The sequence below is a fragment of the Empidonax traillii genome, unplaced genomic scaffold (genome assembly GCF_003031625.1).
Source record: "Empidonax traillii isolate 1590-97213 ecotype Southwest subspecies unplaced genomic scaffold, ASM303162v1 scaffold673:size468873, whole genome shotgun sequence".
Taxonomy (NCBI): Eukaryota; Metazoa; Chordata; class Aves; order Passeriformes; family Tyrannidae; genus Empidonax; species Empidonax traillii.
In genome coordinates this window covers 166,448-193,534 of record NW_020955866.1, presented here as the reverse complement: position 1 = coordinate 193,534, position 27,087 = coordinate 166,448, and the positions used below count along the sequence as shown (strand labels likewise).

At 38.5% G+C, this 27,087-nt stretch overlaps 2 protein-coding genes across 3 annotated transcripts in view; one reads left to right on the top strand and one right to left on the bottom strand.

Annotated features, from left to right (window-relative positions):
* Positions 1 to 12,389, bottom strand: part of FIG4 (FIG4 phosphoinositide 5-phosphatase) — a 61,530-nt gene extending 49,141 nt beyond the window's left edge. Inside the window, exons 1-3 of the mRNA XM_027899513.1 lie at positions 12,266 to 12,389; positions 1,963 to 2,061; positions 1,642 to 1,765 (exon numbers count right to left, since the gene is read on the bottom strand). Coding sequence (XP_027755314.1) covers positions 1,642 to 1,765; positions 1,963 to 2,061; positions 12,266 to 12,331 — 289 coding nt within the window. The 5' untranslated portion in view covers positions 12,332 to 12,389. The remainder of the gene's footprint in view (positions 1 to 1,641; positions 1,766 to 1,962; positions 2,062 to 12,265) is intronic.
* Positions 12,390 to 12,990: 601 nt separating this feature from the next.
* Positions 12,991 to 27,087, top strand: part of AK9 (adenylate kinase 9) — a 56,596-nt gene continuing 42,499 nt past the window's right edge. For both annotated transcript variants that reach the window (XM_027899509.1, XM_027899508.1), the window contains exons 1-8: positions 12,991 to 13,047; positions 14,057 to 14,186; positions 15,383 to 15,446; positions 18,616 to 18,668; positions 18,754 to 18,850; positions 22,927 to 23,039; positions 24,712 to 24,900; positions 25,601 to 25,726. In XM_027899509.1, coding sequence (XP_027755310.1) covers positions 14,070 to 14,186; positions 15,383 to 15,446; positions 18,616 to 18,668; positions 18,754 to 18,850; positions 22,927 to 23,039; positions 24,712 to 24,900; positions 25,601 to 25,726 — 759 coding nt within the window. In that variant the 5' untranslated portion in view covers positions 12,991 to 13,047; positions 14,057 to 14,069. The remainder of the gene's footprint in view (positions 13,048 to 14,056; positions 14,187 to 15,382; positions 15,447 to 18,615; positions 18,669 to 18,753; positions 18,851 to 22,926; positions 23,040 to 24,711; positions 24,901 to 25,600; positions 25,727 to 27,087) is intronic.

Sequence of the window (27,087 nt, the reverse complement as noted above, 5' to 3'; positions counted from 1 at the left end):
TCTGTGAACAGACTCTATCCTTTTAATTTCACCAAACATTATACCAAAGTCTGATAAGGAACCCAGCCTTTCTCCTTGGCCTGGTTTCCTCCCTTTAAAAGCAATTTCTACTATTAAACACTACACAGTAAACAGAACTCAGCCTATCAGCACCCCCATTCTGAGTGCACTGCATGTACTGCATCTGGTTAACAAAATAACTACAGAACAGAACAGAACAAAGCTGTCCTTTACAATTTTACAAAAAATAGCCCTGTTTTCCTGACCTGAGCTGAGAGGCAGAAATAAACAACCAGTTGCATTCTCTCAAATTACATATTTATACAGATATGATTAGATAGAATCTAGACTGGAAGACATCTAAACCATATATCTTTGGAAGTATATAATTTGATACAGAGAGCGTTACTTCTAAAAAGTCATCTAGAAATACATATGCCGTATCTGTTGGCCAACACATTTGTCCAGCTACAGAACAGAAACTCTCCTGTTATGAAGAGTACATATAAACATTCATACAATTGGGATGCAAAATTTTAATTCATCACAACCAGTTTCCAAGTGAATATACTATCATGTACTTAGACAGTGAGTGCTGATGGTTTGTCCAAAAAAACCCCGATGCTGCAAGACTGTTAGCAGCTTCTATAGGTTTACCCACATTACGAATACTTTTAAATTAATAAGGAACATAAGCCCCATCTGAGGAATTTCTGAAAAGTGGATGCATTGATAAATTCCAAAATGCTTCATAGGCAAAGAGAATACAGAAGAAAGTCTGTTTATTTTGCCACTTTAGATTGGAATAAAATTTTATTATGTTTTGATTGCTAAGAAAAATTCAGGAGCATCGTTTAGAGTTATTGCATTCTCCAGCTTCTCTGCAGCTTCAGATTTAGACGTTCAGGTATATATTGACTCTAATAAACCACAAAGTACTCTTGAGGCCTGCCACAGCACACATTAACATTTACTTTAGAGACATCACCCATCAATATATCGACCTCAGTATCAGACACCAGGCAGGAAAGTAGTGACTTTCAGATGAAGTTAGAAGCTATTAAATCCTTGAAGCAATGCCTCAGGATTATGGACAGCTGAGCAGCATTATAAAATTCAGTTGACATGCCAGTCAGCTACACTTGTTCAAATGTGAAAAAGAAATCTTTATATATGTCACTGCAAAAAGTTCACCAAAAAGAAAATTAAGTCTTCTTTCTGAATAGGGTCTGATAAAGAAATACAGCCTAATAAAGACTGTCAACTTCCATTTTCTTTTTTAAAAGCATTCTGTGAGCTCCGGAATTCAGGAACCAGGTTCCTCCTGGCTTGCATAATTTGTATCCTAAGATCAGCTGACTTTGGTGAGATCAGTCAAGTTTCTAGAGTTTGGCTATTTCCTAGATCTCTCCCCTTGTGACAAAGAGACTGGTTACAGCACAAGTCTCACCCCTGTACTGGCCATCATTTTCACAAAATGCACAGAAACTTAATTATCTCTGAGCATGAAAAATTTCTAAATCCTCTTCAGTTTTAAAAATAAATAAAATCAAGAGGAAATGGAAAGATATGCAGCGTGACACAGTAAGCCTCACCTCCCCAGAAAGTAAAAGATTTTATAAAATCAATCAAAACACTTACCTACTATACCAAAAGCAGAGACAGCTCGAGATAACCCAGAAGAGCCCTTTTGCCCAATCTTTGTTCTGTTTCCCAGGTCTAAACGTCCAAGAAGTTCCCTCACCTCTTGTTGTGTATACACATGCTTTAAAACAAAAAGTCACTTAAGTTACTGCTTTGGTAGTTAAATGTTATTTCATGTCAGAGACCAGCAGAAGTTACTTCATATACAATAAACCAGAGGCCTCCCCTACATCATGTCTTTCCTGTTTCACTGCTACCAACAAATAGCCAGTGTTATTTGGAATAAGTGAACCGACACAACAATATAAATACACTCACCTTATCGTCAATTATAACCAAATCCTTTGGTTCAGTGCGATCTATTTTCAAAACACGGTACTTGGTTTCTGCAGGATTACTTCCAACTAGAAAATACCGCTACGCAAAAATAAGAAAAAAATGTCAGAATACTGTAGAAGATCAAGCAACCAGAGCCCACTGTAATGCAAGCCTAGATCCATACCACCTAACAAATATGTAATAGTCTGTATGGACTCTTAATAAACTGGTTTAGTCACCATATCTTAGGTAGGTACATTTATATACAACTAGCCCTTACAACTTAAAAGGCCTCTGAGATCCTTTGTACAAGGAAGGAAAAAAATTAGAAATTAAAGAAAGGTGAAAACCTGTTTAGAGAGGTAAAGATATAACTTACATGAGGAACTGTCCAACTGTACCCTGCCCCAGCCATTTCTGTCTTCCCACCTGCTTTGTAAAATTTAGCAGAAGCTTATGTATGAGTTTGTAACTTTTCACGATCTAAAACTAGTGTTACTGTACTGCATTCCACTGCTATTTCTGACAACTAGTCTTTCCTGATCCATACTAAACCCAGAAAAATTTTAAGCACTTCAGTACCGCAAGTTTTCTTCAATTTTTATTCATATTTGCTATGATAAGACTTCTTATTAATGTTCCTCCACAGTACACAAATTTGCTGGTTAACAATCCTGCTGTTTAAAAAAATACTAGCTTTACTTCACATTTAAAATATGAAAGACCCCAGATAAACATATAATATGTCCATTTCTCATATAAGTGAATCAAACCATAAATTAATTTTTACATTTAGAGGAATAAACAAGCACAGGTTGTAGGACTGACTTGCTAAAAGCAGATCTCATTTAAATAATTAATTTAATCAGTGTGGTGCTACCACACAGCAAGGTGTAACTCATTAACAATGTTTAGCCTAGTAGGAAAGCGTGGCAAATTCATGTGGATCTGTGCAGTCAGCTCTTAACTTTAGAAGTCACATGGACTTAAGATGTGAGAGAGGAAATCAATAATATTCATGGAAACCTCACGATTTCATAATTTGTACAATTAGATGTTAACAAACATCTTTACAGCAAAAATACTTTAGATGAAAGAAGAATTCAAAGCCCTCTTCAGGTTCCCTGAATTCACAAAAGCATCTAGATAGTAAGTTTTAAGAAAGACAATAAAATACTTAACTTCGAAAGCCATAAAAGGAAACGGAATTAACTTCTGGCTCCACCTAGTACACTGACATAACAGTGCTTACTAAGTGTCAAGTTTTGCTGTTTACTCCTAAATGATAGTAAGAAGGCCCTTCAAAGTCATATTCCATCAGAGTACTCCCTCACTAAAGCGTCCAAGACAGCACTTTGGCACAGGAAAATGTTTCCTACAGGTTTTTGAGCAGCAAAGTGCTGCTGTGCACAGCCAGGCTCCCCAGCCTGTCCCCTCAGAGTAGCCTCTGCAGGAGATCCCTTCGTGCCAAGATCTGTGCTTCCCAGGAGAGGAATCATAACGGCAGTGCGTGGCACTAAATGACACAAAGGTGGAGGATGGAGCTCTTCCACTGTTATCACCCACCAGCAAGCAATACCAAGACAGACTCTTCCTCTGACTGTGCCATCAAACCACCTTTTTCTTCATGCAGCAGAAGGTGAATGGGCAGAGAGAAATATTTTCATCTGTAATACACATGGTAAGTTACCTCGCATTTTCAGAGTGCTGCTTCTTTATTTTTAGAAAACTCCTAACGGATTAAAGCTAAACAATTTTAAGTAGTCCACAATACTGCAACACAGCTCAATGATGTCCCACCATGTCCAGATTGTTAAATGAGCACAATTTCTTCCCAAAGTCACACCTATGGTTACCAACAAATAATCCTGAATAAAACCAGAATCGTACAACTTTAAGACGCTTGCCCAAACAGCTGTTTGTACCAAAGACCACATTTAAAACTGAAACACGGCACATGGCACACAGGAAGAGAGAGACACAGAGAGAGAGAGAGAGAGATGCACATAGGGTTGCAAATGCTATTACTAAGGAAGCTCATTTTAAGTTTCCATTTTAATTAACCGATAAAACATAGAGAAGTGCTATGAAGAATGCATCACTTGCATCACCTTAGCAGCTGCTATAGTGGGTTATGCACAGCTGCAGGGTCAGCCAGCTTTAGGCAATGCTGCGGCTCCTGCTTGGAACCACAGTAGAGCTAGATTACAGGAGGAGTAATTGTATCTGCAAACCACGGAAGCAAAAACACCATAATGAACGGTACTTAACAGGCTCTCTTTGAAGTCCTTTAAGGACTAATTTAGGGGTTTTAAGTTAGCTAGGCTGTGTAATGTATTAAGCAAGGTCAGTTGAGAACAGCCTCAAAACTGAGCGTCAATGGACTTAAAGTAAGCCAGGCAATGGGAAATCTCTATTTGGCTAATGGGAATCTTACCCACTGAGTGTTAGAGAATATTCTTGTGGAAGTGATAAAGAAGTAGTAAAGTAATCGGCAAAAACTTTTGAATTTGGACTAGTGCTCAAAACTAAGAATCCAAAATTAAACTTCTATCTCGGAAATTTTCAGGACTGGCTGAAACAAACCCCATAATTAATTGAAAAACAGCATGATATGCCAACTCATATTCAATTTACAAGATCTGACAGGAAAAAAAAGATTGTATGAAAACTAACAATGCAAAAAAATATACAAAAAAGTCAATTCAACATTAGATGTTTCTGCTACGTAATTTATGTCTCTAATGAATAAAAGTCTGTCTTAGTGGATGACACGGAGCACAAGTAAAACCGTATCGGTGACATGTTCCACAATTAAATTTACCATCACATGAATACTTGGAAAATATAACAACAAATACCAAATCAACACTGAGAATGTAACATAACATAAATTAATTTCTGAGGTTGTAATATAATTGTAAAATTAATCAAAGCGAAAATGTGCTTATTGTTTACAATTCTTTTGATTAATAGAAATGACTGCAGTAAAAAAAAAGAGAATCCACAGGTAAGCTACAGAAACCTTTCTGAGAGTTTCTATCCTTATTATCGCATTCTGTTTCTTACTAAGTTGAACTAAATAAATTTAAGCATTTTCCAACTGTCTCAAACAACTCCACAGCAAAGCCAGTGCATTTAGATAAATGGACGACCTTGACGAAACAAAGTACTTTCTCCAGAGAACAGTACACAAGGAGAAACTGCACAGGCTCCTTCACACTGCTCTGGCCAGAGCCCTTCAACCATCACCTGAGGTGACACATGCTGCTTCCAGGTTTAGTCTGCTCTTGCCTTGGCTGAAACTTGTTAACAAGTGCACTTTACCAACCACGGCAGTGCACTGTGCAGCTACAGGACTGGAATGAAGCTTAATACATTGCACAATTATCACTAAGCAACTACAAGACAGGAATAATCATCAGTCGCTTCCACCTGGGACTGAGCTTTAACCAAAGCAATCTAATTGAAGGGCTTTACACCCTCTTTTATCAATCTTCTGATTCAGCCAAAACAAAGAGAACATCTTCTAAAAGGAGTCTAAACAAAATAAAAAACTTCTTACTGCAAATTGTTGTTTTTAATGGCAAGATAATAGTTCTGAAATCAAACAACCTACTCACAATTTTTTAATTTAATTTTTTTCCTTTAAGATTACTTCTTGTAACTCTGGTCTAAAAATATGATTTGCTTCTTTGTATAGACTAATTAGCATTGAGGAATGTTAGCACTGAAAAAAAACTTCTTTCACTCCTTGGTTAAAAAGCTACAAACAGCTTAATCAGCAAGAAAAAAAAGTAAAAATACATTAAAAGTTACTTGAAAAGCGCACTACCACAGCCAACTTTTAATCTGCAGGGAGCACGAAGAAAACACTTAAAATTTTAAACAAAATGCTTGCAAAAGATAACTGTTAGCACCATGGATAAGTCTGAAAACACAAAGCCCTGAAGAAGTGTGGCGCATTGACCTTGACCAGCTGCGAGACCTCCACCCAGGCACTCTCTCGCTCTCCCTCCTCAAGTGGACAGGCACAGAAAATAAGATGAAAAAGCTGATGGGTCAAGGTGCGTAGAGAAAGATTGCCTAAGACTTACCATTACGGGCAAAACAGACTTGACCTGGGGAAAATACATGTAATTTATTGACAATTAAAACAAAATCATAGAATAATTACACCTCGATGTAAGATACAGCAAGAACTCCACTATGTTCTTTCCTTCTACAGAACCTACAGCAATTCAGGAAGTGTTGGTCTTTCACCTCTCATAGAAACTGGCAGAATGACATGAAAAAAGGAAGATACAATAAGAGGTAAAGAGAGATACCTGAAAAAAAGCAAAAACTGAATTGGCATGCAATCTGCTTCCTGTAATCTTTTGAAACTCTTCAAAAGAAGCTCTTTCAACATGAGATATTTTAAGGATGTATGCTGCCAAGCACTACTCTCAGGGTATGCAATAATAGGTACCTATTCTGAATCCTACAGCCGCAGCACTCGGTGAATCCCTTTTGTCCTAAGGCAATCAATGCTTTTTTCCCCCAAACAGGACTCTGCTCTTGCTGCTCCACTGAAGCATTCCTCAAGATTGCCCCTTCTCATTTTCAGCTAAATCTATTAATTATCAATCTACACATTTTCCTTTAGCCAAATACCTCTTTGCACATTAGCACCTATCCTGCCAGAATGCTTTCAGAAACCTATGTATCTGGGTGCCTTTTCAGCGCTCACTTCAATAGACTAAAGAAATCTTGCTGTCCCTTTGCTCCTCCCAGGACATCACTAGCATATATGTTACCTCACTGGACCTTCAATGGACCTGTTCTGGTTGAAATCTTATTTCTTAAATGAACGTGAACAGTAAGTCTACACCATACATAGTTTCATTCTAGAGATACATTAGTATTTTTCATTAATGACCATACCACAAAAGACCACATTTGCCTTTTTTAAAATTTAACTTCCTCTGCAGCTCAACCTCCCAATCCCTCTTCAGATAAAACACCCAGATCCTCCTCCTTCCCTTCTGCTGCTTCTGAATTGATAAACTCTCCATAAACTTTCACTGGTGTGTAATCTATCCTAAGGTGCATAAAATTTCACAGTATGCCATCCTATTTCAAATTATTATCTACGCTTGAGGGTCAAAATCATTTCTTGCTTTCTTGTGCTCTGATTATCCTGATTATTTCCAATATTTCAAAAGTCTAACCAGAGCTGGCCTACATTTTGGGCTAATAACATTATTGAAAATGCTGAAGTATATCAGTCTTAAAAACATTACCTGAAAAAAAATCATCCCTATCAGATGATTCCTCATTCACTTCACACTAATTTACCTACTAACTCCCCTCCTTCCATAGCCAGAGATTTTCCTTGTGGCACTACACCTCCACGGAAGATTTGATTTAAATACATAAGGCCATCCAATTTTTAGATGAAGATGTGCAATACAACTAGGTTAATCTGATAGCACCTTTGTAAGTCTAGACTCTGTTTTATGTCATTTGCCTCAATTTTCAATTACTTTCCTATGGATAATTATGTGTGGGACTTCATAATGGATTAAATATTCCATTTGTCATGTTACCCTTAACTTCAGCAACTTGAAAATATTTACATTCATTCCACTGTTTAGTATATTTAATTTTATTTCTACCTCAACGCCGATTGATCCATTTTTCATAACCCCACTCTTGTTACTCATTTTCTTTTCACCCCTTGTCCAGTACATCCATACTCAGAGTGAATTCTTACTTTAAACAAGGAAAAACATCCATTTAGTTTTAGGGCCATAACAAACTTATTTTTTATAATAAAAAATGGCAATAGAAAATCCCTATTTTTATTCATCCCTTGTTACATTTAAAAAAAAAATGCCCTTCTTTTCATAGAATCCTTATCTTTAAATACATCAATTTACGATCATTTATCCACAAGCCCCTAATCACCAGCCCATCCAGAAAGGTGGATTCTCAACAAAACCAAATCTCCAAGTGTACCTTCCTCCTGTTAATCTAGTGATTGAATGATGACACCCGGGACAATACAAGAAAAAAGAAATCGAAAATATGTTACCATAACAACTTTAGGCAGATATTTGAAGGCACATCTTTCACATGCAGTGTGGTGCTACCCCTTTTGAACTTTATTTTTGCTCTTCCTGAATGGCACACACCCTTCAAAACTTATGGTGTTCTCATTACTGCTATTCTACCAAGTACTTGCCCCACTCAAAAATGCTCTCAGATCCCACATTCACCAGTTGATTAAGTTTCTCTATTTTATTGCCATATATCTGTTAGTATATCAAGACATTTAAGACAGAAACTGAGCTTTCCTGGTTTTCATAAAACTCCTTCTCTTGTGCCTACTCCATCCTCTGCTCCACTACATAATTACCATTCCTAGAAAGCCATGACACAGGGAATAGGACAGTCAGCTGAAAGGGGCCATCTTCTGCTAATAAAACTGCTACAAAGAGAACAAATTTCACAGCCACTTCTAGCTAGAAATTATGGTATGTAACGGTTGTCCAGCTGTTCATTACTTCCAATATTTTTAAATGTACCAGATAACCATCTATATAAATCAGTTCACCTCATAATTCAGTAAAAATTCTGTAGCTTTTTCTGTAAAGTCATATTTTACATTACAGTTTCTTCAATTTGATCACAGACTAACTTCAGCATTAAATAAGCAAACCCTAGTTTTGTTACTATACAAATGTTTACATTTATTATTATTATTAGAATAAATTAAATTTAAAATAAAACAAAGGGACACAGTTTCTACACAGAAAAAAAAAAAAGGGCAGAAAAACCTACAGGTATTTATGCAGGTCACGTTGCTTAATAAGCTTATGCAAGTCATTTGAATACTTTGGAGATGGAGACTGTAGAAAAACTTGATTAGAATAAAATATTATTAATTAAGCCTCATAATATCCTGAAAGATAGGCAAGTGATATGCCTTTACAGAGATGATACAAATTGACTTGTTCAAAGTCACCCTGCCTTAGGGGAACGATAATTTCCAGTGAACTAAACTACAGCTTTCAGGTGGGCTCCATTTGGGGGAATACACAAAAGTACCATCTTCTCCTGAAGAAGGGAGGAAAACATCTTTCATCTCTTATTAGTCATAGTGCTGAAATATCTTTAGTGCCCTCTGGTGTGCATTTCAGCAGTCAATATATGCATAAAATGAAAATTAATTGACATTGATCTGAATACAACCTTTAGTTCATCTTTCTGACTACTTCTAAACAAGCCTTCAATTTCCCCAGACCAACAGGAGATACAGTTAACATCTCCATGGCATTTACTTATCCAAAGCATCAGTTTAAAAGGTAGGTTTTAGCAAGTATCCTAAATATAAACGGGGACAGAAAATATAGAATTTCACTCTCTGTTGATTCAATTGACACTGTGAATTCAGTTCTCCACACCTCTAGCAGTCTCACATTTGGCTCCAATAACACCACCAGAGCCTTTCCTGTTTGACTTAAATAATACTACCGTATTTTTAACTTAAAAAAAAAAATTAAAAAACCCTCCCTAAACCATTTTCACTTTTCCCACTTTCTCATCCATTTCATCTCTTACTGCTTTAACACAGAGGAGTTTTACAGAAAAAAGTAGTATGACCAGTGTAAAGTCCACTGTTTCTCCCACTGCTGACAACTTAAGTCATCCCTTCTTTGCCCACTCAGGGTCTCCACCAGGAATCTTAGGATACAGTTTCATATTACCTTGTATCTGATACAACTCCGGATCCCACATGCTCCATCCAGCAAGCGTTTGGCCTTGGGGAAATCAGAAGAGCACTCGAAACCAGGAGAAAGCTATTCATTTTTATGTCTGGGTGACACACCATACTGACAGTCACACAGTGACTGTCAGAGCTGGCAACTGCATGACTGTGAGATTTCATGCAAAGGAGACCACACGAGAGATACCTCAGGGAGAAGAAGTGGGAACTACTGTCAGCAGCCCAGCACGACACTGAATCAGCTGCAACAGCGACTGTGACCTGTTCAAATTTGCAGTCCAGTTTTAGGCTCCCCAGTACAAGATGGACATCACCACAGTGAGTGAGTGAGTCCAGCAGAGAGCTACCCAGATGAGCTGGAGCACAGAGCACATGATGCACTGGGAGAGACTGAGAGAAATGGGTTTGTTCAGCCTTCAGAAAGCTCTAAAGTCCCTTCTAAAGGGACTATAGAAGTCCCTTCTAATATACTTCAGTTTATGAGTTTATTAAATTCATCAACTCTTCTCATATAATCACACCAAAATTATTCCTATTGTATTTTTCCTTTTGAAAAAAAGAACTAGAACTTGAGTATCAAAACACAATGGGCTTTAAATTTGCAGGTTTTAAATTTTTTTAAATAAGAACATAAACACACTCAGGGAAAACGTTTCATTGTCATCGCTCACAAGAAGAGACTATAGGAACAGCTTTGAAACATCCTTGCTCAGCTGAGACATTTCAAATGGCACACGTTCATCCACAAACCACTGTCTTTTCTAGCTGATGGAAACCATCTTGCTTCCTGGAGTGATCAGGACTGCTGGATCTGACCCTTACTGAATTCTGAACAGAACAGAGCATGGGCAAACCCATCCATTCAGGCAGGTACTGCCAACCACCACTGGCCAGATGTAAAAGACTGTGGTTCCTGAACTAAGAGGATCAACCTGAGAGACCTAAAGAATTGCGGCGAGCTGACCAAACTCTAAAGCACAATATCGACCCTGCACACAACATGTTGTCTCTCAGGAACTGAGTCTTACAGCTCAGAGAGGAGCAGGTCAGATATCCATGCATGCTGGTCACAAGACGCCAAAACTCAGCTAACTGAGAGGCAGCATGAGTTGTGAGCCAAGAACAACTAAATTCAGTAATTTAGGACCTGATTCAGAAATCACACTTCCCCACTGCCCTCCTCACATACAGCGATAATTTGGCTGAAAATAAAGCAACAATCAGCCTTTTCCAGCAGCAGTGAGAAAGATGAATAAGGCAGCCGTCAAATTCCTTTAGGCATAGAAAAAAAAAAAACATTCTGGAAAGACTTTCTGGAGTGTAAACTTCTTTTTTTTTATTTATTTATACTGTTAACTCCACATGTTTTAATCCTTCTCTGTTTCACAGGCTGTTTAATGAGGAATTAGCTCAAAAGCATGAACCTACTTCTGAGAGAACCAAAGCTGGAAGTCAGATTCTTCTTCATATTGAGACTATTCAGGCAGACCAAACTGCATCCCTGTCATCCGATCCATGCCACTTTGGTAAGTTTCCAGGAGGCTACACTGACTTCAGTGTACAAAACATCTTTCTGTTATCGCTACAGATAACATCTGAACTTAAAATGGAGCTGACTGTTGCATTTAAAGCCATGGTACCTGACTGTATCAAAAACTACCTCAAGTTTAAAAAACCCAACATATAATGAAACAAGGGAAACTACACAAAGAAATTTGATTTGGAGTTAAAGTATGACAAACACAGTAGTATTATCTCAGTTTATTTACATCAAGAAATCGGAATCTGACTCACATGCTGCTCATCATGTGGTTAAAGCAGAAATTACCACTCAAGCCTACAATTCATTTTGCCCATGGCAAAAAAGTACTGTGAATAACACGTTACATTTTCCGAAAAAGGACATAAGGAATGCTAAAAATCTTCAACAGCTTACTTCCAGAGGCCAGACAGAAAACTCTGGAAACTGTTTCGCTAGCTGTTCATAGGACGAGGACCGAAATCTGCCAGAAGTAGCAAACAGATCGGTGCGGGTGGTAACCACTTCAGCCATCCTGCTTTAAGTCTTAATTAAAATCTGAATTCAATAGTTCTGAACGCCTTCAGCTGCCCGGTTTTGACTCCCCCTGGCACGACCGAGCACCGTGAGCCTGCTGTGCGACACAGCCACACGACACAACAAGCGGGGCCCAGCCTTCCCTGCCACCCTGGCAGCACCCAACACCGAAGGGCTCTGTGCTGACCTGCGTGTCAGGGGCCCTTCCTTCGCTTCAGGCATGAGCCTCAAACATGGTGAAGGCAAGAACTTCAAACACTCTTTTTCTTTTCTTTTCTTTTAAGTTCTTGGGATGTTTTGAATGTGACCAAAACGAACCAAACCCCAGCAAAAGGGAAAGAAGGTAAAGGAGCGGTTTTTTGACAAGCTACAGCCCAGCCGAGGCAGCAGCCCCGGGCAGAGCCGAGCCAGCACGCTGGGGGAGCCAGGACATTCCCAGCCCCGGGAGCGGCGGCGGGGTTGTCGCTACTTACAGCCCTGGTCTCGTACAGCACCAGCTTCTGCACGGAGCTGATCAGGGGGGCGGCCGCCGCCGGCATGGCGGCCCCGAGACAGGGCCGGGGCGGGAGCGGCGGAGGCTGCCCGGGGACAGCCCAGGAAGAAGCGGTCGGTCCCCGCCAGGGCGGGGGACACACACCGGGAATGCGCCGGGACACACCTCCGGCAACCGGGAAACCCGGAAGTCCCCGCGCGCCACCGCGCAGGCGCACCCACGGGCGGGAGCAGGAGCACGCCTGCGCCGCCGCGGCCACCGCCTCCACCACTGCCGGAGGGGCCGGCGCGGCAGCGTCAGGCGCCGCTCCTCGGCAGCGGCGGCTCCCGGCGGCGCCATCGGGGCGGGCGGGGCGGCCGCGGCCTCAGCGGCAGCCGCTGTTCCCGCCGGGACGCGCTCCCTGCGAGGGGAGCACGGTCAGCACCAGGAACAGCTCCGCAGCCCCGCCCACACCCCGCCGCCTTCCCCTTCCCTGGGGGGCGGGGCCTCCGAATTACCCTCCTATGAGAAAGAGGCGTGGCCAATATTAGGGGCGGGGCCGTTGTATCACCCTTCCTGGCAGGGCGGGGCTCCATGTCTGGGGGCGGGGCCAAGTGCGGGGGCGGGGCCAGGTCTAGGGCCAGGGGGCGGGGCCCGGCGGTTGCCCGGGCACCGAGGGCGCGCGGCAGTCCCCGCGCCCTCGCGCAGGCCCCGCGCGCGCCCGAAGTAAGTGCCCGACCCGAGGGAGGCGCCCACCGGGACACGGTCCTGGGAGTGGGGAGGGTGTGTGTCTGTTTGTCTGGTTTAATGCTTTGCTTGTGGTATTTTTTGTGAATTTGGAAACTGAAGGTTTTGGAAGGGGCCAGACGGCGGGGAAGGGCAGGTAGAGCTCAGCGGGTGAGTTTCCCGTGAGAGAAATCGGGGATTGGTTCGCACATGCAGGGCTTTGTTTTTTTAATATTAAAATACTTACTGTGAAGGTATCTGAATGTTTCAGTTTGACATTTCAAGACAAACTTTTTCAGATTGTCATTCTGCATTTCTGTAGAATTTTCAAATTCAATTATTGAATTTAAAAATGACTAGGGGTTTTGTGGGGCTGTATTGGGTTACATGGAGGTTGTACAGGGGCTGGATGGGGGAGACTGAAGTGGCCCTCTAAAGAAAGCCAGCGGGTTTTTTTTTGCCTATTTCAAACAAGCTTAAACAAGCTCCTCACGTTCTTTGCCTCCATTTGTGTGAAAGGCCCACCCAAATTTTCCTCCAACTTCCCGTAATTAGAAACTTGTTTTGGTTTTAATTTGTTGCATAGCACTGGATGTGCAGCTTCTGGCAGTCCTGGAAAAGCTGGGATTTGTGAGTGGACAGATTATGAACTGTGATTTGATCCTGCAAAGCCTTATTCATGTACCTATGTAGGGTTCCACTGACCATGACGGGGCCCTTCTGTGTCTGACGCTCACAAGTGAAGGTCTTAGCAGCCCCACAGTCCATTTCAGGGACCAGAGAGACTGTGTGGTAATTGAGGCAGGAAGGACAAAGCAATGAAGCAACTAAAAAAGAGCAATAGGCAACAGTTCCAACAGTCCCTTATTTTTCAGAAGTGGCTTTTCTCTTAGTAATGGGCATGTTCTCAATTGTGTATGTTCTCTAAATGCTTTTTCTTATACAACTTTTTATAACAGCTTTTTTTAACAGCTTTTTTTTTTTTTTTACAAAGCCATTTACCTTGTAATTCAGTTCCATTTGAAAGTCATTTTACACATGTGTAACTACTGTATTTTTCTCCCAGTCTTAGATAATACATGGCTTCGCAGGAGGAAAAACAAGCTCAGCCCTTTACAGACATCTTTGATGAAGACGAGGCGGAAAAATCCTTTCTGTTGTCCAAGCCCACTTGCTTCATTGTGTTTGGAAAACCAGTAAGATGTCTGAGAGAAATTTTTTCTTCAGATATTTTGCTAGCAATTTTATTTTTCCTTTCAAAACATTAGTTTAGCGATGCTGCCGAAAGGATCAAACACCTACAAAACAAACACCTTTTCCACTCTTCAAATCCTTTAGCGTGGTAAAGAGTCTGATCTTATTTAATGAGGCAAATTTCTGGCCTGAGTGATCAGTCAGGTACAATTAAAAGTGTTAAAAGTTACATGTTGCTCAAAAAGTTTCTTTTCACTTTGACAACTGGATAGTTTTTATTTTTGTGGTGGTTTAACCCCAGCTAGCAACCAAACCCCACACAACCACTCACTCACTCTCCCCAGTGGGATGGGACAAAGAATCAGAATGGTAAAAGTGAGAAAACTCACGGGTTGAGATAAAGACAGTTTAACAGATAAAGCAAAAGCCACGCACGTGAGCAAAGCCAAACAAGGAATTAGTTCAGCGCTTTCCATGGGCAGACACCCCTCAAGAGAGCAGGGCCCCATCACACAAAACGGTTAATTAGGAAGACAAACACCATAATTGTGAATGTCCTCCCCTTCCTTCTTCTTCCCCAGCTTTATAAGCTGAGCACGGTGCCGTATAGTATCCCTTTGGTCAGTTGGGGTCAGCTGTCCCAGCTGTGTCTCCTCCCAACTCCTTGTGCACCCTCAGTCTTACCAGTGTGGCAGTATGAGAAGCAGAAAAGGCCTTGGCTCTGTGTAAGCCCTGCTCAGCAGCAGCAAAAACATCTCTATATTATCCCTATGTATCCTACTCAGAAAGGCTTGAGCAGCTTTGCATCGTAATTTGCTTTGAGGCTGAACATAATAAATTTCAGTCCTAAAGGGCTTCTCATAGGGATATGTGGGCAAATCATAGCTGAGTTTTAGGTAGAGTTACTCAAAAACAAAGTCAGTATAATGACTTCGATGAGAATTGACTGCAAAGGACAGTAGCAGTATTTTAGCAATATTAGGCAGTATACAATACAGGATGGTATTTAAAGAATGTTCTGTGTTTTCCCAGTGCATAACTCAGAGGCCCTAATTCCAGTGGTATCTTTTAATTGTTTTTATCATATAAAATATATTCTTTATTGTGTGATGTGTTTGCAATTTTGTGTTTGTTTTTTTTTTTTTTTTTATTATTATTCAGCCCGGTTTTCTTTTAAAAGTGTATTTTTCATTTTAAGGATTCTGGAAAGAAAACGTTAGCTAGAAAACTAGCACAGAGATGGAATTGCATTTTCATAGAAGGTAAACATGCCCTGTATTTGGAACACTGCAATTGTTTCACAATATCTTTTGGTTTAGAATGTCCTCGCCGTTCTCTGTAACTCAAAAAGGCATGTTTCTGATTCAAGCAAAGGCTTCTGATAAGGACCAAGGAACCACTTTGCCAGAAATACAATTGCTGATAATGGCTTTTTAGTTACTGAAAGTCTTAGAAAATCACTGTGGGTGTTTTTTTCTCATCATAATCAAATTCTATTCCCAATCCTGTAAGGTGATTCATGTGACCCTTCTTGTTCACATGGAGGCAGCTCATTCAACTCCAGAGAGCACAGACATTTTCCAATACAAACCATGAAAAAACAGGAGCATCTTTCTTTTCTTTTATGCAGTGTTCAGTGCAAGGCAGGTGTCTCCAGGAAATAGAAGCATAGCTTTTGTATCACTACAAGTAATAAAGGAAGTAATTTGAACTAGCACTTTCAAATTTCTAAACCAAAAATATCCAATGGCTTATTTCAGAAGGTGTAGGTAATTTCTCCCACCATACATTTGCCAGAATACAAGGTGTCATTTAATTTTTTAAGCTACTCAGCTCTATTTCTGACAGTCCCTCTCATCAAAGATTTTTTAAGATTTGTAGAGAAAAACCTGTTGGGTATAACATTATCTTATTCCCTATCAACACATGGCTTGAGATTTCCTTTTCATTTTGAGGCATCTCAGAAAGAAAGTTCCTACAAAAAATAACTAAGTCTCTGGAAGTTGGTTGTTGTGGGGTTTTTTTGGTACTAATTTTGTCAGCAGTAACTAAACAAATGCTAAAATAGGTGTAATTTTTTTAAAGCCACAGTAATATTTTTATATCCATGACATTATAATTTACAAATATTGATTCTGTCACTGAAGTTTTATGAAAAAAAGAAAACTTTTACACCACTTATGTCCTACCAGTTTGAAGGGTAATACAATATTTTTAAGTAAAAAAAAAAAAACAGCATAATATAACCTTAACTATGAAGCAATTTCTTGAGTACCTCTTTGGGGACACCAAATTATAAATCCAATGTTATGGTATATATGTGTAAATTGTTCTGATTATGAACTTATTCTTTACATATAATTTATGTTTAAGTTTTGTCTTTTAAATTTGTCCCCTGGTATTTTTTATTGTTCTAATGAACGCCCTCGAGTGGACAGGGTAACACTTCATATTCCTGTGCGTATGTAGTTATTTATCAAACGAAGCATCTTTATCTTCTTTTGAAGGTTTGGAACTCTAACATGGTACTATTCAGTTTTAATAAAGTGCTTTTTGGACTTACATAAATGTAGAATTTTAAATTCATATTATTGTAAAAGAAGAAATTAATACCTGGTCCAAAACATAAATCAGACCAAAATCAGAAGGCACTTTAGGAATGTACTTAAGCCAATCCATGCTGTTTGAAAGTATTTAAACCATTACTGACAAATGTCTATCAAATTTGTTTTTAAGAATCTTTAGGCAGTCTATCTCTGTAACACAGTCTTTGCCATTAGGAAGTTTTTCTTATCTAAAGCTCACTTTCTGCATTTTTAAGCCTTATTTCTAGTAGATTCGGAGAATTATTCTTTTCTAATTTGCTCATAATATTTCTTTTTATCTTTTGGTTAGTGTATCCACACGTGTACACACATATTCCTTCAACTTTTGCTAGTAAGGATTTTTTCACTTTCTACATCAAAAAAGAAAGAAACAAAGAAATTCAACATATATAAACACAAATAATTGAGTTCAGAAAGGACTTCCAGAGATAATTGAGTCTCAACCTGCCTCTCAAAGCAGAGCCAACTAGAGAGGATTGCTCAGTTGAGTCTGGAATATTTCCAAGGGTGGAGACTCCATGTCCTCCCAGAGAAGCACTTTACAATGTTTGACTACCTTCATGATGAAGAGTTGCTTCCTAATTACCCCTTTCAAATTTCTCACTTTCCTACTTGTGTCTGTTGCCTCCTGTCCTAATTGCACTTCTGTGAAGACAGCGGTTCTGTCTTTGCGACCTCCACATAAGTTTTAGACAACAGTAAGATTTGTCCGTGTTTCTTCAGGCTGAACAAGGCCAGTTCTTTTGGCCTTCCTGGTACGTTCAACTCTTCTAATTGTATTGCTGCCCACTGCTGGACTTGCTCCAGTGTAAAAGTATCTGTCCTGTGCTGTGTTAAAAATAAAAAAAGATAGAGAATTATTAAATAGGAAAAGTGTTTGCAGTCTTTTTAATTATAATACTTTCTATCCATTTATCCAGTGAATAGGTCAATACTCATAAATAAAACAGGGCCAGGATGCACACAGAGTGCTGATTTTCAGTTGTCTGTATCGTTTATTAGTACATTCCCTGTCTCAGCTTTGGCGCACAGCAAATACTGTTCTCCCAAACACCTATTCAAAGTATGAAGAATGGTATGTGCAACAGCCATCATGAACAGTAGGAACAGCTGGAAAACAGCCACTGTGATTTGGGAAGAAAGATTATGGCCATATAGGCATGAGCCACCTAGTTTCAGGACCTTTCCCTGACCTGATTCATTAGTAGTATAAATGTAGCCTTAAGGGTCATTCTTGAAAACTTTTGTTAAGTGTCTGCTTATTTCATTTGTACAGAAGTGTAAAAGACTTCCAGGGTCATTCTGCTATGATGCCACTGTCCGCATAGACAGAGGGCAGGTCTTTGAATTTAATGAATGTCAAATTTAGTATTTATTTAATTTTAGATAATTAAACTATGCAAGAAATAGGTTCTTAATGACTTTTTTTAAGCAGATAGTTTTGTGTGTCCAAGCAGTTCTGCTATATCTTGCTTTCAAAATTTAGGAAGGGATTGAGCTCAGATACTTATACCTCTGGATTACAAAAGAATAATGCCGATTTAATATAAATCAGTAGTTTCAATAATCCTGCAACACTCCTGTCGTGCATTTTTCTGTAGTATATACAGAGTTAAATTATAGGAAGAAACACCTACCCAAACCTTGCCAGAAGACACCTGGCCCTAATTATAATGGCTGTTCATTCAAAAGTAGTCTAGTTGCTTGGAGCACACATACATACTCCTGTGTGTGTATATGTATGGATTTATGTATCTGTATATATGTGTAGAAAATACTTTTTATTAAGTATTTTAATTTTCTTCTCTCTGATGTGCTCTGTCAGCTTTGGAAGTAATTCAAGCAAATATTCATGAAAAAACAGAATATGGACTTAAGGTAATTAAGCCTAACCTTCTAGTAAGTTTTTCACATGCTTGAAAAATCCATATTGTATAATACTATGTTTTGCATTTTACCTTAGTGTCAAGAATTGCTTTTCAAAGGTGATAGTATTTCTGAGGAGCTGGTTACTGAAATGATTCTGCAAAAGCTTGAGTCACCAGAAGTTGCTCATTTTGGTAAGTTAATATTTATAGCTTAAACTTCTTAGAATGTGCTAACTGTAATTTTCACAGATTTATAGAATATGCTGAGTTGCAAGGGACCCATCAGGATCATCGAGTCCAATTCCTAGCCCTTCACAGGACCATCCTCAAGAATCACATCATCTGTGTTAGAATATTGTCCAGATGCTTCTTGAACTCTGTCAGGCTTGGTGCTGTGACCACTTCCCTGGGGAGCCTGTTTCAGCACCCAACCACCCTCTGGGTGAAGAACCTTTTTGTAATATCCAAATTAAAGCTCCCTTGACACAATTTTAGGCCATTCCCTCGGGTCCTGCCACTGGCCATCACAGAGATCAGTGCCTGCCCCTCCTCTTCTCCTCACGAGGAAGTTGTAACTGCAATGCGGTCTCACATCAATCTCCTCCAGACTGACCAGACCAAGGGACCTCAGCCATTCCTCGTAAGGCTTGCCCTCTTTCCTCACTTTACATTTGTGTTCAAATACAACTTGTGTTAGATGGTAACACCTTTCTTCGTGCTCTTCAGGTTGTGAAATATCAATAAAAACAGAGTGTGTTTAGGGATTAATTTACCAATGTGGGAGATCAGAAAGTGTCATACCAGTCCTATGTTGTGTTAATTTTGAGAAAATTATTTTGCCCCAATTTTTAAGTGTTGCTATGACTCTCACTTGACAATATTATATGGTTAGAAGACTTTTACTATTTAAATACAGCTTTTTTTTTGAATACTTCTATAACAACAACACAACAAAAACCCACCAGCAAAAATATTTCAAACATTTTGAATATTGAAAAAGAAAGAAATCAGATTATTGAAAATACAAAGTATTATGGCCTTTTTTTTTTTTTTTACAACCGTGTTTGTTCTGTTTCTGTTTTGTCACAGAGAATAAGATGAGAAGAGTATTGATAGTGGTAATCATTCTTCCATTTTTAGAAAGATTATGTTAATTGAGGCTGTCAAGACTAGTGCTTCAGATCCTGCTAGCCTGAACCTGCTTTCCTGAAGACAAAACAAATGCACCGCTAAGTGGAAAAGCAGTAAAAAGGAAATGTAGTTTTTTCCCTCATTCTGACTTCTATTTGAAATTTCCATTGTAGGAGAGAGACAGGTGTAGTGGCAAGAAAATGTTAACTTTCTTCTGCTCTGAAAACTATCACACTTTTTAAGCTTTCAGTTGCAATGGGTTTTTTTCCTTCTCTAGTCCAAGACCCAGCATTTTTGCAAAATATGCAGCCTTAACTGATGAAGCCAGGCTTTTAAAACAGTATCAAAAAAGACAGAGAAATAGAGAATAAATGAAAAAAAAAGGAGAGATTATGTGGCCACAAAATTTGCCGGAAGAGGTATCAGCAGAAATGCTAGTCTCTTAATCTATATGTTAAGACTCTAATAAAGGTATAAAGAGGCATTTCTGTTATTGGAGTTCCCCTTTTTGAGTCAGTCTGAAGATGTGCATATCACAGAGGACCACAGAGATCCTAGAGACTGTAAACATGACTGTGAAGTTGATAAAAGTTTGGTTCTTGTAGCCAAGACATTTTCTGTATTACAGATGCCCCACAATAGCAAGGAATAGAACAGCCAACATTTTCACTGTTTTTCCTACCAACTCAAACTCATCTCCACAACCAATTTTATTAAGTATTTTCTAGTTCTAATAACTTTTTGTTTATCAGCTATTAGCTTAGTATAATCCTTGGGAAGCTTAAGGAGGCTTTCAGCAGGAATTAATCAGTCAATTCCCTGTTAATTATTCATTAAAGACTTTAGAAACTGTTGTATGAGAGGCTGAGTTTTTTACTTTTAATGTTTGTAAAATACAAGTTTCTAAACAGTGCACACAATAAGATATTCTTTCAAGTTATACTCTTCTGTCTTAAATAATGAACCCATCACGTTGGAAACTGATGTGCCAGAAATATCCACAAGTGTTAATGCAAATGATAATATCTAAAAATTGTAAGACACTGAAACTGGATTTTTTTCTTTACTTCCAAAGTAGGTCATATATGGATCTTGTAAGCTACTTCCTGAAACAAACAGTGTCTCTTATTAAAATAACATTGACACTGTACAGTAACAAGCAAACTTGAATTTTAGGGCATTGTAGGTAAGAAAATACAGAATTATAACCTCTATGTAACTGACACACTTGCTTTTTTCCTTCTTTTTTTTTTTTTTTTTTTTTTTTTCAATAGAGGAAGAAAACAACCAGAAGTTCATATCAGGTTAACCTAAATAACATTTGCAAAAGAAAAATCTATGTCATTATCTCAGGAGGGAACTACTCTATGAGCATGCTCTAAATCCAACCAGGAGCAAAGTTGTTTATTGATTTATTAACTGACAATCAGCAAACTGGTGATAGTGAAAAGGTTCAATATCAGCCACAAAACAGACAAGCCACAGCACTAGGCACTTGCCCAATATAATAAACACCTACAAATTTTTGAACGTCCTCATAAAACTAATTGCAGGGAGTACCCTCAAACCAGCACGGTTATTCATGCAAACCCTTTCTCAAAGACGTGAAGAAGTTACAAGGACACATTCCCTTTTCTGAGAATGCATGTTCACCTCTTTAAGCGTGCTTTCTGTTGGAAATGCAGGCACATCTTGGTGTTCCATTTCTTGCAGTCTGCTAGGCTGCACACCAGTAAGAAAGCTCCCCATGAACTCACATGCACACACTGGGGGTGTGGGTCACTGTGTTTAACCTTGTTCTGCCAGCCCAGTAGTTGAAATTCAGATTACTCAGAGCATCCGAGAGGGAGGCTGTTCTGCCAGGCCTAGCCAGAAGGTTGTGGTCCTGGCACATCAAGCCTGTTTAGGCTCCTGTTCTTCTACCTTGCTCTCACTCTGAGGTCTCTTGCCCTGGGCACAAATTTTACTGCTTCTTTTCAAGGTGGCTCCTTATCTTCTCAAAAGTTTCTTGGTAATCCCCTGATTACTATTTGATCTGGTTGATGGTTGCCATAGCTATACCTCATCATTGTTAGTCTCCCCACATTATTGGTTTGGGGGCAAATGCTCTGTCAGAGAACAAACAGTTTCCCATGTTACACTCCCATTCCCCTCACATCAGCTGTTGTTGTCTAGGGTGTGTTGGTAAGCAGAGACTGTGCAGAGTCTTCACACCTACCAGTTGGAATTCTCTAAAGGTATCAACAACCTAGAATCCAGGATTTTAATTTCCTAGAGGAATTACTATATATTATGCTCTCTCTTGCTTATCCTCCTCTATAAATTTTGCATCTATGGATAGTAGCTCCCCAAAGAAGGAGGAGTCTTCACTGCTATGTTTTTATGCTGCCCAGACTTGCATTTAAATGTTAGCACATAAAATTCTAAGCATGCACCATTTCTCCAAGGGAATATTATCATTATTTGGCTAAAATAAAATCTACCCAATTCTTTTTAGTCTCTCATTCTGGCCTCATAAATATTGATTTTCTTGCTGTAACAGTAGTTCTCGCTGCACCAGAGGCAGCCATTAGGAGTTACAGTACTATCCTAGGAAACTGAAGCCACAATTTCACCTGTGGAGCTGAGCACTGTAATAATACTAGGAAAAAAAGTACTATTACCCCTATGCTTGTCATATATAGCCAATGTCTGCTTGCCAAACGGGACTCAGCATTGTGAATCCCAAGTGAATAGATGCTTTTACCAAGTTGGGTGCCTCTGCATGCATGCCATGTGCATAGTGCCTCCTTTTTAAGAGGCAGAAGGAGGTTCAGACTCCCTTCCTTGCCCATACAAGCAAAGACCTTTCAAGGTTGTATAAAGCAGGTGGTGTTAGTGAGTATGATCTTTAATGTCCTCATAATTCTTAATTAACAAATTTTAAGAGTACTCTATAATAAAGTTGAAAACAACACACTTTTTTTGTCTGTATTTCACATGAAGTAGACATGGGTGCACAATTTTTTTTAGTAACGTTGTATCACGTACATGCTTTAAAATTGTGCCACTAAATGTATTGTTTAAAGATGAGTAAAACTAGCCCTATGTTTGACATAAGCTTCTAAAAAATATGTTTCACAAAATGTATTTGTCAGGCTATGTTCTCACTGGATTTCCTTCTCTCTCGGAAGAATATATGACTGTTTCACAGCAAATAGAGAAAATAAAGAATCTAAAATTAAAACCGGATTTCCTGATTAGCATTAAGGTAAAGTCATCTTCGTTAACTTGCTAATAATTTTCTTAATTATTAGTAGACTCATATGCTGTGTATACCAAAAGATCGTATTTTCCTCTGTGCACTTGAGTATAGTATTTCTTGAGGAATGATGAATTGTTCTCTTTTATAACAGAATGGAATTTCACTAGTTTGTTCCATTATAAGCATTGCTCAGGTAAAATAATGAACATTTCCTAAAACTTCAGCAGCAGTTACAGCCTTTGTACCTCTACTGATTAGAAGACAGGTTTTCAAGAAAAGGAAATTTTAAGTAACATGATTATTATGGGATTTTGGGTAAATGTACATCTGCTATTCACATATTGCAGGAAAAAACTTCCCACATATGGAAGTTAGAAAGTAAATTGATTTATTTTTCATTGACCAATTGTGAAACTGCTTCTTATTCATTATTCATGCATCTCATTTACAAATCTCAATTTGTAATGGGCCATACCAGATATTTTACAGAAGTGACTCTGGTGTAACCAAAGAACCATAAATCGTTGTAAGTATAGGATTAAGAGGACTTCCTCATTATAACTTACAAGATTGGTCTTGCTTTAAACATCCATATTAGTAAAAAGACAAGGCAAGAGGGACTCCTCAGACATCAGGCCAACTGCTTTGGCCAAACATCACTAACCTGTCTAGTTGGTCAGAATGGGATATCCATGCCCAAACTGCCCACTGGGAAAGGCCCCAGGCCTGTGCCATTCTCCAGATTGTGCCCAGCTATTCACTGGGGAGGATACTTGCTGGCCCACACCAAACTGCCAGATCCCATGCAGGTAAAATAACAGTATGTATAGTCATGAACAAGGTTTCAGACCCTTCTTCTTGTAATGTTTTATTTATTATCAACTAGATTATTTCTCTCTTTTACTTTGAATGTGCAGAATGAGCTACCGAGGCAGCTCTGAATAGTCAGCCTCTGGTCTTGTGCTCCATTCTCATTGGGATTTTGATTCTAGTTGTCATATCTATGTGCTTTTTCAGATGCTAAGCTTCAGGGTGTGGACCCACTCTATGACTTTGCAGATTTAACTCCATGTTTGTTTTAATCCTATACTTTTAAGACTTAATTTGCTTGAACATGCATAATAAAAATTTGTGAGTGCCTACTTCAAACCTTTTTTCTATGATCATGGAAAGATCTTAAAACATTAGAGAAATATAATTTGTGCTGCTTTTCAGGCAGACTTGATTTTTTTCAGAAAGTCAGTCTTTGTTTTAATACCAGGTAGTGAGAAATCCCAGTTCTTGAGAATATGTGCTATATAGTTTCATATGCAACAGTACAAATGGATATACTAATTACACTAGAAAGAAAAATGTAATTCTTGACTTCATGTAGTAACATCATCATCCTCTCCTCTGGGAAGAAGACTGAGACAAAATGTGCATTAAAAATCCTTGTCCCAAAGTTGAATGAATAATTTTGCCTTTGATTTCAGTTTATTCAAGCTGCTTTCACAGACATGTCAGAAATGTGACTATTTTCATTAGATTAAAAGGAAAGGGAGAAGGGAGATTCTAGATAACTCTGGGAATAATACTGTTATTAGTAGATCAATTTAGAGAAATTTTGTCTCTCCGAGAAAAAGATGTTATAGCAGGAAAATAAACACATGATTTCTTTTTATTTATTCCTTGCTAGTTTCCAGACTATGACTTATGCCAAAGAATATCAGGACAGAGGCAAAATCCTGATTCAGGCCAGGTATATCAGAGGAGCCAGTGGGATCCTAAAGCTACTGAGAAGCATAAGAAAGAGAAAAATCAGCATGAGGAAGAAGATGAAGAAGAGGAGCAGGAAGAGGAAGAAGAAGATGGAGGAGAGGAAGAGGTAAATATTGTTAATTTGTAAACTATGCAAAGTATTATAATGTAGACATTGTAATTTAGACAAAACAGAACAAATTCTGACACTCTAAAATATCACTACAATACATTATGAATTATGAATTAATTTTGCTCAATTTAATCTTAATTCCATTTCTGTTCTGTTTTAAGAGATGTGGGATCATACTTAAATGGTAGGTTTAAATGACAGCAAGTGCTGATGACTGTATAGCTTAACCTGGACTCAGTCTTTAACACAGAAGTCACTGAACTGTTCCTGGCCATAAATTAAAAGAGTGCATCAGAGGAGAAGGGTGACTCTCCATTGCGTGTTTTTGACCTAGGGAAATAAAAGAGTTCTTAAATTTTGTTTATTGTAGCAAGTTTTACTGGTATTTGCAGGACATTAGCTCATTTTCTGGTTTTGGTGTTACATTACTACAAATGAATTTTTTTTTTTTTTTTTTTTTTTTTGTCATGAAGGTATTAATTTTGAACTCAAGTTGAATTTTTATAATAGTGGGCAGAGACTTATTAATGGAAGTTCTAGACACATTCCTCTCACTTCACCAGGAAAGGATCATGGTCAGCAATCACTGGACTGATACTCATTGCAATACTCTGCAAAGCTACTTTATTTATCTTTGAGTGAAGACAAATTATTTTAATACATTATTTCTGTATCTTGAAATTTTGTTCTGCAGACCGCAGAAGATCCACATAAGAAAGCAGAATCTTTCCATCAGTTAGTGCAGAGGCCTGAAGATATTCTTGAAAATGCAGTGAAAAGAGTTGAAACATATAAGGATATAATGCTTCACCCTCTAGAAGTAAGAAAAAACAAATATGATCATGCATAACAGAAGATTTCTAAAAATATCTTGCACTGTTTTAATTGGGGTGTTTAGTTTGAGATTTGTTGTATGGAGGTGGTCATGCTACAACATATCCCCAAATTCTGGAATTCATTCTGAAATCAGTGATACGAAGTTATCTTCTGTGAGTGATGTTTCCACTCTGGGATCAAGATCAAGTTTTAAAAGTTGAGTTTGAAAAGGGAAGCCATACCTACCAGCACAGACGCTTTCTTGATCTAGTAAGTGAAGTATCTGAAGACTCCAGTGTTCCATCACAATTACCAGAGTCCATTCCAGAATGCAATCCCATAAGTAAACTGCCCTTTACATCCACTGCCTGCCACTCCAATAGATTCCCTTCCTCAGCTGCTTCATTGTCTGCAGACCTACAGACACAGTAATTAGCCCATCAGTTCTCTTTGTTGCCTCTTTCATTTCTGCAGCTATGACACTGTTTTTCCTTTCCCTGTTGTGTTCAGGAAAGGGAAGGTACTATGTGTCTCTTCTTTTTATTAAAAAAAAACAGAACAGGTCCAAAGCAATAATTTGTTCTTTTCTTTTTTTTCTTTATTTCTATCTCCTGGTATAAGCAACTGCAAAATCCTCATGTTTGATGCCCACTTGACAATTACTGATTATGCCCTTTGATTTCCCTATGGATTAGTTAATCCTGTAGATAAAATTGTGTAAAACTGGTATAACCTTCTTGGCTAGAGTAACAAAGTTGTTACTGCCGTGAAGGGGAAAACAAAAGATGTGATGTCTTTAATCATTACATAATCTCACATGGATTTCTCATAATCAAACTAATGGAAAGTTGTTTAAATTTCTGTAGGATGTATACCAAACTTCAACAGGTTCAACACATTCCACTAGTTGGTAGGTCTTACTTAGGCTTCACTAGTGGTGAATGTATTAATGAAGATACTTAGTGGTCCACTAATATATTAAAAGAACATAGGGTTTTGTTATTGGTCCAGGTAGAGGTTGAGATGATGAACTGGAAATAAAAGCTTTTAGGGTGTGCACTTGGCACTGAATTGGGATAGTTGAATGAACTTTAGAGAACACACTTTAATTGCTTGGTAAGTTGTTAGGATGAAATTGACTAGAAATAAATACGAAATACTACAGTGAGGAAGGAAACCTAATGAACAATTAAAATGTGAAATAATTGGCTAGACCTCAGTGCTGCAGACAATCTGCAATCTGTGAGGGTTTAGTTAGTCAAAACTGAGTTAATAAACTAGATGTTAATTGTATTAAGGCAAATGTTATGGATGTACTTATAAGACCATAAGAGCATTGTATATAAGAGAAATGCAAACTATTGT